This window comes from Globicephala melas, chromosome 2 (genome assembly GCF_963455315.2).
Source record: "Globicephala melas chromosome 2, mGloMel1.2, whole genome shotgun sequence".
Classification (NCBI taxonomy): Eukaryota; Metazoa; Chordata; class Mammalia; order Artiodactyla; family Delphinidae; genus Globicephala; species Globicephala melas.
In genome coordinates, this window is record NC_083315.2 from 163,954,879 (window position 1) to 163,971,654 (window position 16,776).

The following is a 16,776-nucleotide window of genomic DNA, read 5'->3' on the forward strand; positions in this document are numbered from 1 at the left end:
ACTTTGATGTTTGCACAGTGTTCTTAAGCTACTGATAAATAGCTCACACCTACAAACAAATAACCCGTGAAGACGTGAAAACAAATTCTGGAAGGAAAAGGCAGAGCATCTCAACTGAGAGGCGCCTTACCTGGGCTGACGACCACCCAGCCGCCCCGCTCCTGCTGCTGCATCCACGCTCTCCAGCCTCGGGCGCCCTTCTCCCCGGCCCTGGGCTCTCCACTGTCCCAAAAGGGCTCAAAGAATTCTACCTGTTCAGGTTTAAGACACAGAGGTTAGCCTACCTTGTACAGAACTGCTAAGTCACTGGGCAAAATCAGTGCTGACTGGCATAAGAGGGGCTTATGATTCTTGAAATCTTGCCTGTCATCAGTCCTGGGAGTAGATATACGATACACAAAACAGAAAAAACAATTCGTGTGACAGGCAGCCACCAAGAGAGGCCCCCGTGGCCCTCCCCTGCCTTGAAGTATTCACACCCTTGAGTGTGGGGTGGGCCCAGCGGCTTCTAACAAACAGAACATGGCACAAGGTGATGGGACGACACCTCTGAGGTTAGTTACAGAAAGACCGGCCAAGCCCACGAAGAGGGACCTGCAGCTGGGTGGAAGAAGGACGATTTGCCGGTTCTGACCCTGGTAGGCCAGTCTGACCAGGGACAGTGGCACTGCCAGTTCCCTGAATGCCACTGGGCCCCCTAACTGATACCTGAAGTCATGTTGCTTTCAAGACCTTTGGAGGGGAAGGAGAATCAAAGTCTTTTCTTTAAATAGAATGACAGTTGATTTACAATATTATATTACCAAAGTTTTAACAGGACAGACTGTGAGCTCTTGAGGTCAGGACCACATCTCAATTACAGTAAATTCCCAGCACCTGGCACTGTGCCCAACACACAGGAGGGACTCAATAAATGTTTGCTGGGAGACAGCTGAACATGGCTGGCACCCAGCGAACAAACAGGCCTGCAGGGTAAAGCCTGGTCCCTCCCTCAGTCATCTGGCCACCAGGCCTGCAGCGTGTGGGGGCAGTTTGGCAGCAGCAATTCCCTATGGAACAAACGTGAACACTTCCATGAACAGGAAACTGAATATGTCATCACCTGACAATCGGGACTTTGAAAGTTGGCCAGTAGGGACTTCCCTGGTGGTGCAGTGGTTAAGACTCCACGCTCCCAATGCAGGGGCCTGGGTTCGATCCCCGGTCAGGGAACTAGATCCCACATGCCGCAACTAAGAGATGGCATGCCACAACTAAGGAGTCCGTGAGCTGCAGCTAAAGGAGCTGGCAAGCCGCAACTAAGGAGACCCAGTGCAACCAAATAAATAAATAAATATTTAAAAAAAAAAAAAGTGAGCCAGTAACCTGTTCAATGAAAGCTTTTGCAAGAAACCTCTTGAAGAAGAACGAGCAGGCTTCAAAGGGCAGGAGCGGCAGGATGACGCAGCCTGAGCCCCAGTCTGCAACCAGGAGAGCCACAGGAGGGCCAGGCCCTGCGCTCGAGTGCAGGCAGCCACCTCGGCCAGGGGAACCGCGAGGACTACACTCCCTCTTTACAGGATTTGCTCTTATAATAAGAAGGGATGGCAGAAGCGCAGTCAAGAAAAAGAAGGTTTGTTTTTTTTTTTTTAAGTGTGATGAATGGTTATAACCAATTCATTTATTCCACAGAAGACCAGTAATCCCAGACTCTGCCTGTTTTCTGTTGTACTACTCTGTTTATGGTAACAATGTCTCTCAGTTACAAAGGTATGGAATGTCATTAAACAAAAGCTTCAAAGTTGTCATACACATGCTTTGAAATCACAGATCTCTTATTCACTGGGTGCCCACCACCGTCAGCTCTGTGCCAACAAGCACTGGTCCCTACCGTGTGCTGGGAACACGTGTTAAGCTGAGGTGTGGTCATGCCCTCCAGAGTATTTAAAGCCTCAAGTGCGTGGGCCAGTCCTGGGTGATGCTTCTGTCCTGGGCAGCGCCCCCCAAGCCCATCAGCAACTGCTCCCACCCCAGAGGGTGTCAGCAGAGGGGTGGGGGTGAGGGAAATTCTGTTCCTGACCCCCAGCACACACCCCAGGCTCCACAGAGAGGTTAAGAACCACTTCTGCGGCACAGCAGGTTCTTCAAACAGCAAAACGTGTCTTAAAGTAACTGTGCTATCTGGCTTATTATACTAATAATCAGTTATACCAATACTAACCAATATTCTTTAACCCAATTTTGTCTAGGAAAAAAAGGTTAAAAATAAGGATGATAAAAAGTCTTTACAGGCAGTTCATGAAAACTCCACAAGATGGAGACCACAGCCTGTCACCAAAGACCTTTGAAAGTTCACCATAAATTCAGATGTCCAATCCATCTCTCATCAGACCCTCTTTGCTGAGTAGAAAACTCAGTTTTCTTGAGTGGAAAAAGGGAAAAGAAGGTTGTCTTATTTGGATAGTTCTACAGTTAGTTTTTTTTATTGCTTCACATCACGAATATTGGCAATGTTCACTCATCTTCTAAATGACTAACCCCCCCAGCCCTACCCACCCCCAGTTAGGATCGGTGTTGACAAAGCACCAATCCAATGTGCTTGCAACTCCACTTGCAACTCCAGCAAGATTTTAGGTGGTGGAAAGGTTAACCGGGAGAGAGACGCGAGACCCAGATTAGAGTGCACGCAAGCAGGAGAGAGGACCACAGTTTACAGGGCATGACAACTGCCTGCCTGGAGGGCGGGGGCAACTAGCACTTAAACACGGGCAGTTAAGTAAGGGAAAAAAAGGAACATAAGTGAACCTTTATATTTGGGGAGGCAGAGGGATCGTCTTTCCTCTCTCCATGTTTCACTACTTTCATTATGGAATTTTCCTTGCATTGCCAGAATATTTCTGAGGAACAATCCTCAACAGGACTGATGTAAAGGAGGATATAAATATTCTAAAAATACGACCACCACCTCCCATTATCCACACACCCCCACGAAAGAGGGAGAGGGGGAGAGAGATAGAGATGGAGACGGGGTGGGGGGGACTCAAGCAGGACTCGCACCTGTCCTTTGGTAGGCAGGTCTTTCACACTGTCGGGTTTGAAGAAGGTGAAGTCAACCATGGCCTGGAACAGAGAGACGGCCTTCTCGGAGTGACCAGCCTGCCGCAGAAAGTGGCACTGCTGAAGAAAGAGGGCTGCAGGCAGGGAGAGCAAAGGGGGAGAACCCTGGTTAACACCCAAAAAGGGAGAGAACATAACTCCTACAGACATGCAGTTCAACACCCAGAACATCTTTTCCCTGAAATTTAGTGACTTAATATTTTCAAAGCTGTGAGACATACATGTCCTGATTTTAAAGGACTCAGATGGTACTGCAATGAAAGTACATTCTCATTTTTATGTGAAACTATCACAAAGTACTAATAGTAACAATAAAATAAGGCAAGAGGATGGTCTGAATATTGGTTATCAAATACTCAAAGCTCATTAATACGAGAAAAATTCTAGGAAAAGGATGGCGTCATAGATTTCTTATGAGAAAGCAAAGATCTGTACTCAACTGATCACTAGATGGCATTATTCACCAGCAATTTTCATGGTGTACTCAGTCCGCTGTAAACAAATCAGGGTTCCATGTTTGAAAATTTCAGTTCATTTAAACTGTGGTACAATTCCATCTACTAAATACCATTAAGCTATTTGAGCTCATCACAAAGGATATCAAACATGAGACTCTTTTAAGTCAGTGGAGTAAATGCTTATTATTTCTAGAGCAATATATTTCTATCTTTAGAAATTAGCAGCACTATTCGATAGCAGGGATTTGATCAAATAAACGCCTGCTACATGCCGGACCCTGAGCTAGACTCACCATATATTATCTCAGCTGACGTGCGCAACAATCAGGTAAAGCAGGCATTGTACTATTGCTGCTGAGGGAGAAACTAGAGCTCAAACAGGTTAAGGAACCTATCCAAGGTCACACCAGAACCCATGAAGGGCAAACTCAGGATTCAAGTCAAGAGTGACACTCTCCAGCTCCTGTATAACATGCAGTCTCCCGTGCCTCATTACTGGACAAAATTTATATTCTAGTCTCCTTCAGGACCTGCCAAAAATGGTAACAGTATAATAATACCAAAAACCTATACCTATCAGTGATGTCAGCCAGTCAGGGCAACCCGCACACAGTAGTGCCTCAGACCCTATGCTATAATGGGTCAGATGAGCAGTGCAGGCATCTCAACAGATAAGGCCACCAACAGCCAAAGCAGTTAAGAGACTTGACTACATTTACCTGATTAACAAGTAGAAAAGTTGGAACTTCTAGTCTGGTGATATTTTCCGAGCCCTACTGGCTCTAATGCCCCACCACCAAGAAGCTGGAGGGGGAGAACCTGTTATCAAAAGGAGTCATAATACCTTTTTTAAAAATCAGTTTTATCGATTTAGACATTCCTAAAATAAACCAAAAATAAATCTTCATTTTCAAGTTAGCCAAAAGAAAGTACAGCTCCTCCCGCGTAAGAGGATCTGGTCATCATCTCCTTACCAAACATGGCCTCCTCAGTGCCAGGCAGCTCAGGGTGAGACAAGATGCTGCCGTCCTTAACAGCAGACAAAGTACTCAAGCATTTTCCATAAAGACTCTGAATTTTTGATATGGAAAAGGTGCTAAACTGGCTCTGGCAAAATAAAAGGTATTTCTGCCAAAGGGCTGTATTGTTGGGATGTAAAAATATCAGTTTCTGCCACTCTTTGACCAGAGTGGAGGGCTCCCAGAACTCGGTGCAGAGCTGCAGCTTGGCAAGTTTCAGATCCACGCTGCTCGGGTTGCTTTCCACGGCCCGTTCCAGAATGGCCAGCTTCTTCTCCAGAACCAGCTTCAGGGACCGCTTCCGCTTTTCCTGCTGTCCTTCCTCGATGGCATACAGGCCCGGACTCCTCATGACCTCGTCCTCAACAACAAAAACACCGATTTACAAATGCAAATGGAAGTGGGGGACCCTCAGGATTTCAAGGCTGCTTGTAGAGTGACTTGTAAGCCCCAAACGGTTTCTCACCTCTCAAAATGAATTGTTATTCAGACATGTTTGATCTCGAGTTTAGTTCACCTAATTTACCTATCCACTCTCTGTCATTTTAAACTTAGATTTATGTATCAATAACTAGCATGCAATGTCTTGAAAACCTTTTCTGAAGAGCCAGTTTTACCAATAACACAGCCAAATGTAGGACAAATATGATAATTATATAAGTGGTTCAAAAAGATAAGTGGGACGAAGACAAATCCATGTGTTCCAGAAGGGGAGCACACAGCTCTAACTACGTCATTCCACGGGCAGCCCCTCTTTGCAGTTCTGTGCACTTCGCATGTGCTGTTTGTATTTCAGGAACGCCTCCCCCTGCCTGGTTAGCATCTACTGTTCTTTCACGATTCTGTTCAAGTTTCACCATCCCTTGGAAGCCATTTCTTACTCCCTAGTGGCAAGTCACCCCCTCATTCCATCCCCAAATTAGATGTTATAGCGTTTATTACCCCAGATTGCATTTATCCTCCCTCACGGGGCTTTGAGTAAACTCAAGGCGAGGGCTGAATTCTAGTTATCTTTAGAGGCCCGGCACCAGGGTTCCTCCTAGGAGCTCAAAAATCACTGCAGAGTAAATCAGTGCCCCAAATTATGACCGTCATTCTAAGGTAAGAGAACTGGGACAGCGATACTTACCTGAAAAGCAACAAATGCCATCCACAGCTGAATGTCCCGAGGATTCTCCCAAAGCCTCCTGTTAAACTCCTCCACCTTGGCCTTGAGAAGCACGTTCTCTCTGTTGGGCTGTGAATCTGGCTGCTTGGATTCTTGCTCTGAAGGACCCCGGCCTTGCAACCACTGCGTGGTGGCTTCATCATAAATCCCCAGAGGGTTCAACCAGGTTGTAACAGGGGAAACCACATCCTCTGCACCCTTCACTGGGATAAATGAGATCGACTCTGATGAGGGAGGTTCAGTTTTACTGCTAATGGCAACTCCGTCAATGTTCATTAATCCCACACTCTTCTTTGTAAAGTAGCGCTCGACATGCTTGTGTGACCGCTTCTTTTCTGTGGAAGTCCCCTCCCAAGATATACACTGCTTCCTAGGGTTAATGCCAAGGCAGGAGTCTCCTTTCCTCTTGTATCTTATATTTGAAAAAGAAAACAAGTTACTGAGAGAACATGTGCCCTGGATCCAAATGACTGAAGGCCCAGCAGACACACTCTTGTTCTGCAAGTTAACTGCATATATTCAAATTCACCTTCCCTTCAAACTGCTTCTATTTAGAGAAGCACGAGGATTAGCTGCTAACTTTTTCTGCCTGTTTGACTTATTCCTCTAACATGACTCTTTGTTTATGTCTCATGAATTTAAGATCATGCCTGTCTTCCAGATCTTAGTAACTTATATTCTCCTGCAGCTTTGTACAGCACCGTCCCATACATTGTGTCATTTGAACACCCCAATCATGTGTGACAGGCAAGGCGGAAATCATCTCCTCTTTTACACCATTCCTAGATGAGGACGCTGAGACCTCAGGTGACACTATGTCATCTGTCTCCTAGACCAGTCCCTTTTTCTCAGTACTGCCCTGTGTCCCTGCTTAAGATAACAGAGAGGTCTAAGATTCTTTTTTTAATCCTGAAACAAAGTATGTCAAATAAAATTACATTTGGCTATTTTCTCCTCTACAGGAAAAGAGGCTGGGTTCTGAAATGCTTTTATGGATCATGTAGGCGTCCCCAGAGTTAAACACAAGACTACTGAATATGTGCACAAAAGCTAAGGAAAACTGTGCACACTTTTCTGTATGTATGTTATACAAACAACCCAATTAAAAAATGGGCAAAAGATCTGAACAGAAATGTCACAGAAGATATGAATGACCAATAAGCACATAAAGTGGTCAACATCATTAGTCATCAAGGAAAAGCAATTAAAACAGTGAGATACAGCACAGGCCCACCAGACAGCTAAAATTAAAAGGACTGACAATACCAAATGCTGGCAAATGCTCTGTGGAGTAACCGGGACTCTCATATGCTGTTGGTGGGAATGTAAACTGGTACAATCACTTTGGGAAAAGGTCTGGCAGTTTCTTAAAAAAACTAAACGCAGACCTTACCCTATGACCTAGCAATTCTATTCCTAGGTATTTACCCAAGAAAAAGGAAACCACAGGTCTACACAAAGAGCTGTGCACAAATGTTCTCAGCAGCTTTATTCGTAACAGCCAAACACTGGAAAAAGTCCAGGTGTCCATCAATAGAAGAATGGATAAACAAATTGTGGTATGGTACTCCCACCAGGAAAGAGGAACAAACTACCGATAAATGCCACAGCATGGATGAAACTCAAAAACATTATGCCGAGTGAAAGGAGCCAGACACAATGGAGCACGTACTGTATGATTCCATTTATATGAAATTCCAGAATAGACCATACTAATTGATGGTGGAAAAAAATTAGAATGGTAATCTTCTCTAGGGAGGTGGGGTGTGGACCGAGTGGAAGGGAGCCTGGGGAAACTTCTTGGGGTCATAGTAATGTCCTCTATTTTCATAGGTGTCTGGGTTACACAGGTATATGCATTTATCAAAACTCAGCAAATAAAGATGTCGATTATTACACTGTAAGTAAATTTTAAATCAAAAGAAAAAAATAAGCAAATCTTGAACTCTAGCCAATGATATGCACGTTGAAGTATTTAGGGGGCAGTGTATTGATTTCTGCAATTTACTTTGAAACGCATCCAAAAATTAAGATGGGTGGGTAGACAGCCAAATGGACACGTATGTAACAAGGCAAGCACAGAAACATCAATGGTAGAACGTAGGGCATGGTTATATGAGTGCTCACTGTAAACTTCTTTCGACTTTGGCTGTATTTTTAAATTTTTTCACAATAAAATGCTGTGGAGAGAAAAAAACAAGAGAGAGGTGCTGCCATCTTCTGTCAACTCCCAGAGAGCTTCTCTTCCACCTCCTCCTGGTCCAGCTCCATCACCTCCTTTCCTTCCTCACTGTCAGCAGAGACCTGAGAAGCTCTCTGCTTGCCTGTGCCTCCCTCACCGCTCCACTGTGGTGGATTCCACTTTAGGGGAATAGTTTCTCTTGCACACACAAGTTTTCTCTCAAACCCTTTCTCTTTATCCTCTCTCCCAGTTCCTCCTGGATTACCTCTGGATAATCTCTCTCCTTTCCATTTATGAGTTAAACAACTTTAGCAAAGGGGTGATGAGATAAAATAGGCTAAAATAGCTCTATATAAGCCTTTCATCCCCTAAGAAACAAATTTTAAGTTAAAAACTAGTTTTGTTTTCCTTAATTACTATTTTCTTTTATTTTCACTAAAAATGAACAATATTTTAGATATTCAATCTCTTAAAAAATGTTTTCTGACTTTAAAACTGCATTTTGTAAAACTGATTTTAATAGCTTCCTTTTATAACAAATTTGATGAAAATGATAAAGGAGAAAAAAGAATGCTACTGGCCTACATTATTAAGTATCAACTTTCAGATAATGTGCATATGTATATATTCATATATATACATACACACATCCTTTTTAAAAACAGCTGATATATTATAGCTTCAGGCTTTCCTCCCTACTTTTAAGCATTTCCCCATACCATTAGTTTTAGAAAATACAATTCTTACTGGCTTCAAACTGGTTCATTGGAAGAGTGTGTCATAATTTATTTAACCATTTCCCTACTGTTGGATATTTAGGTTCTATACAATTTATCACAGAACCTTAATAATTGGACAGGACCTAGGATTAATGCAATAGTTCCCCAAATAAAGGCACTTTTTCTATAAAATCCTTACCAAATAATCAGCTAGTCTTCACTTGAATAATTCCAGAGGTAGGGACCCTCACTTTGTTTGGAGGTTCAGTGAATGATATCACATGTATCTAATTTAAATAAATTCAGATATAGGTACTTAGTCACCTCCCCAAAAAAAAGAGAGAGAGAGAGAAAGAAAGAAAGAGTGAAAGAAATGAAAAGAAAAGAAAGAGGGAAAGAGTTTGGGAAGAGAATATGTTTAAATCAAACACCCAGTTCTGCCCTGAATCCACTCAGTGGGTCTGAGCCCCAGAGTAAGCTGGACTGAACAACATGAATTTGCCTTTCCTTTGGCGAATTCAATTCACACATGCCTTCTGAGTGTCTGACTGCCTAGGTCCAAATTCCAACTCCACCATTTACTAGCTGGGTGACCATGATCAAGTTTTAAAAAACAAACAAACAAACTGTGCCTCAGTTTCCTTGTCTGTAAAACAGGGATAATAACAGTACCTTATGTCAGAGAATTGCTAGGATGATCAAAAAAGTTTATATATGTAAAGTCCTGGGACTTCCCTGGTGGCGCAGTGGTTAAGAATCTGCCTGCCAATGCAGGGGACATGGGTTCAATCCCTGGTCAGGGAATTAGACCCCACATGCTGCGGAGCAACTAAGCCTGTGTGCCACAACTATTGAGCCTGTGCTCTAGAGCCCGCGAGCCACAACTACTGAGCCCACGCACCACAGCTGCTGAAGCCCGCACGCCTAGAGCCCGTGCTCTGCAACAAGAGAAGCCACCGCAATGAGAAGCCTGTGCACCGCAACAAAGAGTAGCCCCCGCTCGCTGCAACTAGAGAAAGCCCACATGCAGCACTGAAGACCCAATGCAGCCAAAAATAACTAAATAAATAAATAGAAAAAAAATTAAATTATATATGTAAAGTCCTTAGCCATACAGTAAGGACTAGATAAGTTTAAATTATTATTATTATTATTTCATACAACTTGGCTCCTAAACTTGAGCCAATTATTTCATTTGGTATATAGCCAAAGAAACAATAATCTCTTCCAAAAATGGAGGAAAAACTAGCTGAACTTCACTGACAGATAGTATACTAGTCCTATGGAATTTTCCAAAGGTAATTCTGACTTGTTATACACTCACTTTAGAAGCTGACCCTTGCTTACCACAATGCTCCAAAACACACCACATCATTGCTGGGATGCTCACACTCTTAGATCGCTTTCATGCTGAGCCAAACTTCCACTCACTGGTCCTGGTTCTGCTTCCCAAGTTACACAGGACATTGCCAACCCACCTTCCAAAACACAGTCCAACAAAGCCTACAAAACGACGACCATATCCCTGACAGGGGCCAAATACCCACAAGCCCTCACCTCATCCTCACACGATGGCCTTTAGCCAAGTGTCTGCTCACCTTCCTCTCAATGATCTTGGTTTGTCAGTATCCCTCTTAAAAAGTGTGAAAATTCAGCACCTGACACAGTATTCCCACCATCCCCTGAGCAGCTCAGAGTGCCATGGGACCAACACCTCCTCAGACCTGGACACTAACAGTTGTACAGCTATTAATCTGGGCAAGACTTGCCTCACTTAAGTTTTAGTAATTTACTAGGAAATCACACCAATGCCCTAAGCCCTTTGTAGTAGTCTCTTTGCAGTTTAGATTAACAAAGTTGTCTTTAATTACTCTTCCTGAGCTCTGGGCCATTCATTAGCAGAGGCTCAAGAGCCACTCTCTGTTCATATTTTTTCCTTTTTTCAATCTGTTACTAAATAATAACTCTTTCTATTTGCACACCAATTTCTAATTTCATAGCAAATATTTTTGATATTTGAGTGTAAGGCACAGCAGGCGTTACAATTCCCAATTTACAACTGAAGAAATGGAGGCTCAGAAAGGTTAAGAGACTTGCCTGGGATTACATTACTAGTCAACAGCAAAGTCAGAATGAGAACCAGAGTCTTCTGTTTCCCAGCCTAGAAAATGCCCTACCACCCAACCTGTCTCCTCTTTTTGTGGACAGTGGAAGAACATCTGAAGTCAGAGAAATACAGGTTTAAACCCCAACTCTCCTGCTTCCGGGTTGTATGACCTTGAGAAGGTACTTCATCTCTGAGATTCCTTTCCTCGTTGGTAAAATCAGAGTGTCCCCTCCTCATGGAACAGCTGTGAGGGTCAGACAGGCTAGCATCAGTGAGAGAACACACACAGGATCATGCTACCTACTTCATGCCAGGCCAGCATTTGCTGTGTGTCCCCACATCTGCGGCATGAAAAACCGCACAGGACTTTAGGGAGCATTAAAATCATTCTAAAAATACACAAATACACTTTAAATATGATAGTCATTTACTCCCTGCCATGAGGTTTTAGTAGACAGTATGGAGATACAAATATGCACCAAAAAATAACTGATATAAACTCATCATAGAGGAAATTTTAGTTGGAGTTGCTTATGTGGTGAGTTACAGTGTCAACAATGAGTGACAACATGACTAAAATGTGGAGGTGCAGCAAAGTAATGGGAACTAAAATTTACTTTAAAAAGTAATTAGCCCATGAAGAATGATGATGATCTTCAAGGCCTCCTCTTGGCTGTATATTCCATGATCTCTACCTTCAGTTTTCATTACCTATAAGCTGTTTGGGAATAGAGACTGTGTATTATTGTTCTTACAAAGTAGTAAGTGTCTAAAGAGTTTATTGAGGATTCCAATATTTTTGATTGACAGATTAGAGGAGAAAAGTTTAAACTCATTACTGAAGCAAATACCATCACCTATTTTTACGATTATCTGGTGACATCTGCATGCTGGAAGCAGTTTGAAAAGGTCATTACCATTTAATGTCATTTTTTAAAACGGCACACGTGCGTTGCAGGGGGTGGACAAATAAAAGGCTTTTGTAACTTTTAAGAACGGCATATAGATTAGCCCAAATGGTTCACGGATAGTCACAATTATTTCAAGGTATTTTTCGGTTCATTCATTCTACAAATATTCATTGAACACCTACTATGCCAACACACTATGCCAAGCACCATGGCTAAATAAGATTAATCTGACCTGGGTCCTGATCTCAAGGTTTAAAATTTTATTTTAGAATGTGAGATTACTCACCTTCTATTGTATATGCTTACATAACTTAACAGTGGATAAGAGTCAACAGAGTCGATGGGGGGCGGGGGAAGGCAAAGAGACACAGACAGTGCTGAGAGAGCACAGAGGAGAAGGAAGTTCCCTCCCAGCAGGGAAAACCAGGGAGCGCTACCACGATGGATACCTTGCTACATCTCCTCGGTAAAGAGACTTATACTCCCAGTTTGCAGGATCCGGCTTCTTATCTGTTCTGAAGGTTTCTCCCGTCAGAGCCTGAATGTCCTCAAGCCAAACAAAGTGACGTCCAATATCAGCAGTGGCATTATTTTCTTGACTGTGGGACAAAGGAAGGCGAACAAAAAAAGGGAAGAGGCACTTAGAAATCTCCCAGTTACATATCTCACGTTTCAGAAATGTGAAAGTTACACACTTCAAACTCCATACAGCATCAAGCACACCTAAGTACATAAAATGTGCACATGCCATAAAAATGGGAAGAGGACTCCTACTCTGGAGAAAGTTTTAAAATACAGAGCAAAAACTGTCAACACTAAGTGACCCTTTACCAAGAAATCAAGTCAACTTATCCCAGAAATACAAGTGAAGGATACAGGTGTTTTTTAAAAAAAAATTCATTTAAATGATTATAACTTGATTTTCAAGTATATTTATAAACAAGGTTTTTTCTAAAAAAAAAAAGAGAGAGAGAGAAAGATAAGGCTGCCCTAACTTTGCCTAACTTTCTTGAAAGTGCTCAGATAATTTATTCCAATTAAAAACTTAACAACAACGGCAACAAAGCCACAGTTCTGAATGCTTCAGTCTTGCGTGCTACTTATGTATGGTCTAAGTCTCGTTTTTATAGTCTGGGCTCTGTGTAGGGTGTTTTGCCTATACGTCCGGACCTCTATCTAAAGGGCAGAGTCTACTATAAGACAAGACCCTTATTTATCCCTTTGAACCAATTTGTGACTTGGCAGACTTTCAGATACAAAGGGAACCAGTTCCCTAGGAGTCAAAGAAGAGGGAGGTTTTTTTCTGGCATCTAACATGTTTCTTCCTCTAAAGAAAATCAGTTCATAATGCTGCTGACACAAGAAGGTGCCAAAGTAGTCGAAACAGCCATTAAGTGTTGTTCCATCTTTGCTTTTTGGCTCTGCCCAGATAGAAATAAAGATTCTAAAGGCTTATAAATCATTCTTGGCTGGCAACACAAGGGAATGGTATTTCAGGGACACAAAGTAGCTACTCAATAAGTATTTGTTGAATGATGCATCTCGGGTTAAAATACATGGTGATTTTTAACACATTCCCCTCCAGAACAACTGTGGAGGGTTTTCTGATGACAAAAACTGAAAGGGGCAGCAAAGGGAGAGAAAGAGATCGGTGCACTCCAGAAAGAAATGGAAAGCCAGTGCGGAGAGGGGGCGGGAAGGGCCAGGCTGCCGACCACCCCTGGGGAGCAACAAGCCCTCACTCCTCCCCTACTGGGTACTGCGGTCAGGAAGCAGGCTGTGGTCTAGGCCGTGTAAGAGGAAGGATGCGCCTCCCCCTGAAGGTGAAGAAGAGCTCATCCTAGGAGACAAAGGTCAGTTATAAGCTGTGACCTCTGGGGAAGCTGTCCCTCGATCACCCTGAAATAGAGTCCCATATGGTATGCAACCCACCCCTCCCTCCAGGCCACTTTCCTGACATCATGGAAAGACTCTCACAACTCAGTAATATCTTACTCCCTGTCTGTACAGAAACAAACGATTCTTCCAGGTCACCGTTCCAGGAACAGACTGCAGAAGTGAGTAGTGAGAAAGTAAAAAACAAAGACAAGAACAATCCACTCTGATCTTAATGGGGATATTCTACAAAATATCAGCAGACTTAAAAATGCTGTCTGGATCATAAAACTATCAAGAGGCTGTAAAGATCACCTCTGATGTGGTTAAGCACAGGCTGAAAATAACTATCTTTCAAGTTCTTATGGTCGTTCCTGTACAGTTTCAGGAAATCCTTTAAAACTCATTTTCCTCAGCCATAAAAAAAGACAGTTAAAGATGAGTCTTCAGAACACACAGCAATTAATGTATTTTGCTTTGAAGACATACCAAAAAAGCAACAATATCAATGGTATATTCATCCATTCATTCATGTAACAAAAACGTACTTGAGCATTTACTCCACATCAGGCCCAGTGCCAACCGCTGGGGGGACTCAAAGGCAAGCAAGGTGGGGTGGTTCCCACCCACAGAAATTCAGCCAAGTTCGAAACCTTGCTGCTAGACTCCTTTATTCCTTCCTCCTCTAGGGTTACAGGGATAGCACCTGAGACACAGAGAAGGCTAAATAAATCTGGGTCCTCTGAGCCACAGAGGACTGCGGCATTCTCCAACACTGATCTGCTGACAAAAGGGTCCCGGAAGACTACGGTGTCTGCCTCTCTGGAGACTACGGGCCGGATTCCAGACTCACTCTGACCAGAGCTCTCACGGACATCAATGGGACTTCTAAGCACACCACAAGAGCAAATAATCCCTGAAGAGTCGCAAAAGTCTTAACAGCACTAAATTTTTTCAAGTATGCCTTGGACAGGACTTAAATTTTCTCTCTTCTAGACCACATGAACAAAGAAAAGAAAAAAAGTTAAATGAGGAATAATAATTCAAGTAGTTTCACCACATAACCACCTGTCTCACGCATGGGAAAAGTGCCTCTCTATGTAAGAGGAAGTTAGATTAAGCAGAGAGGAAAAGCACCTGCTCTGGGGTCAACCTGTAGAACACCTGGAACACTATGCTCAGCGTAGACAGCAGAGCGAAACACGGGGAGAAAAAAGGCCCCCAAGGAAAGGAAATGCTGTGGTCATGAGCCATTCTATACCATTAACACAGTGGTTCTAAACAAATGTGAAATAAGGACGAAAGCAATGATTATTTTTAAGTGCTATATTAACCTTAACGTGTGTGTGTGTGTGTGTGTGTGTGTGTGTGTGTGTTATGCACACAGGGGTTCTGATGTGAGTGACTGAAAGGAAGACATATCAAGAAAGAGAACGAAGACATTTTTCTTACTCATTACAAAAGCGTGTAAAGCTAAGTAGTGACCTGGTTCACATGCCCACTGTAAGGCACATCTGCCACCTTTCAGAAATCCTGTAGACTTTTTGTCTGAATCAGATTTGACACAATCATTACTGTGTCTAAATAATATTTCTCAAATAAAATCATGGTCCTATTTTTTTTTTAAATGGAAGTTTTCTTTTCTTATGTTGACCTAATGATAGAACTCTTTTCGGTTTTTTCCCACTTTACTGAGGTATTTATTGACTCCATTTTGATTGAGTGGCTAAACAGTCATTCAGATGTCTAACTTGTGGCAACGATCAAGGGAGAAAAAAAATCAAGATTTGAAAAATCATAGGTATCTGAGAATAGAAAACCTACTTCGGTTTCTCTGATTCCTTTTTACTGCTTCTGATGCTTCTGGACGATATGTCTTTTTCAGAATCAGTATATGACTCAGATCCACTGCTACTTGACTGTCCACGTTTTCTCTTGGTTTTCTTGTGGTGCTGATGCTTCCTTTTCTTCTTTTTCTCTTTCTTCTTTTTTCTGCTTGTTTGTTTGGGCTTTTTGTTAGTGTCACTTTCACCTGAAGGCTCTGAATTCAGAGGACTCCTATTTGGGAAAAGCAACATTAGAATTATTTTCAAAAGAGAATTAGGGAAATAATATGTAAGTAAGTATGCAAATAAACAAATATGCAAAAGGAAATTCTATAAATGCCCACACCGACTTACTATGTGCCCATACATTATACAGTGCCTTCCTGGATTGCAACTCACCTTAAAGATTTAAGAGTTGGACCTAAAATAACATCAGCCGAAGAAATTCTAATCTTTCTAAGATTTCTAAGCTTGTAAACCTGTATTTTCATAGCTATATATTTTTAAATTAATCTACCAGTTATTTTATCAAATACAGTTTTTTTAATGCTATAAAAGGTTTATTTTCAGTCTTACATATTATGCCAGCATATCCTTAATGCCAAAAGAAAAAAAAGGTTTAACTCTGGTCCTTGTTTTTTAAAGTTATAACAAGATCTTCCTCATTACTCCCTCTCATGCATTAACTATTCTCAATTTCTAAAAGCTTCCTACACTTTTAGAGTACATCATATTAATGAGACCGTTTGGCCTATATTTGTGAGAGAGCTCATTTCTCAATCCAGTGATCTATAACAAAATTCTTTCAAAGCTGGGTACAGATGCGTGCCATTTTGCTTTCCCCAAAGTTTTCATGAGGTTTTATCCTATCCTTCTATTTTTGCATGCAACTTCTATCTTTATGCAACTAAAGAAATATCTGAATTACAATATTCTAAAGGTTACTAATGAGGTTAATAAAGTTACTTAAGAATCACAATGATGCCATTTCCCTTGTGGCCTAATTACTGGCAGTAACTGTGTCAGGTACTTGCCACTCCAATGGAAAGGGAAAAAAAGGATAATCTGTTAAGAGTGAGATAAGGGAAAATAGTCAAAGATTACCTCATTACATCAGGTAAAAGGAAGAGTTTTACTTAACTCTTTTATCATAGGGTTTTCTATGGAGCATCATTCAAACTAAGCTATAGACGGTACACTGACAAAGACTAAAAATCCACCTATCAAAAAAACTACCTGGTCAGTAGCGACTCTTCAGAAACAAAGGTTGTGACCTCTTCAGTTTGTTGGCTCAGAGATGTTATGGTTCCAACACAAAAGCTTGGGTTGCTCAGCCAGTCTAATTCTGCACATGGGCAAAAAGGAGAAAAGATCAATGAAATTAGCTCAACAGGATTTCTAAAGCAGGAAATCCA

At 42.1% G+C, this 16,776-nt stretch overlaps 1 protein-coding gene across 2 annotated transcripts in view; it reads right to left on the reverse strand.

Annotated features, from left to right (window-relative positions):
* The window catches only part of NRDE2 (NRDE-2, necessary for RNA interference, domain containing), a 45,801-nt gene that overhangs the window by 14,654 nt on the left and 14,371 nt on the right, over positions 1 to 16,776 (reverse strand). For both annotated transcript variants that reach the window (XM_030883596.2, XM_030883597.2), the window contains exons 2-8: positions 16,598 to 16,706; positions 15,360 to 15,593; positions 12,110 to 12,259; positions 5,703 to 6,153; positions 4,529 to 4,934; positions 3,037 to 3,170; positions 131 to 251 (exon numbers count right to left, since the gene is read on the reverse strand). In XM_030883596.2, the coding sequence (XP_030739456.1) occupies positions 131 to 251; positions 3,037 to 3,170; positions 4,529 to 4,934; positions 5,703 to 6,153; positions 12,110 to 12,259; positions 15,360 to 15,593; positions 16,598 to 16,706 (1,605 nt within the window). The remainder of the gene's footprint in view (positions 1 to 130; positions 252 to 3,036; positions 3,171 to 4,528; positions 4,935 to 5,702; positions 6,154 to 12,109; positions 12,260 to 15,359; positions 15,594 to 16,597; positions 16,707 to 16,776) is intronic.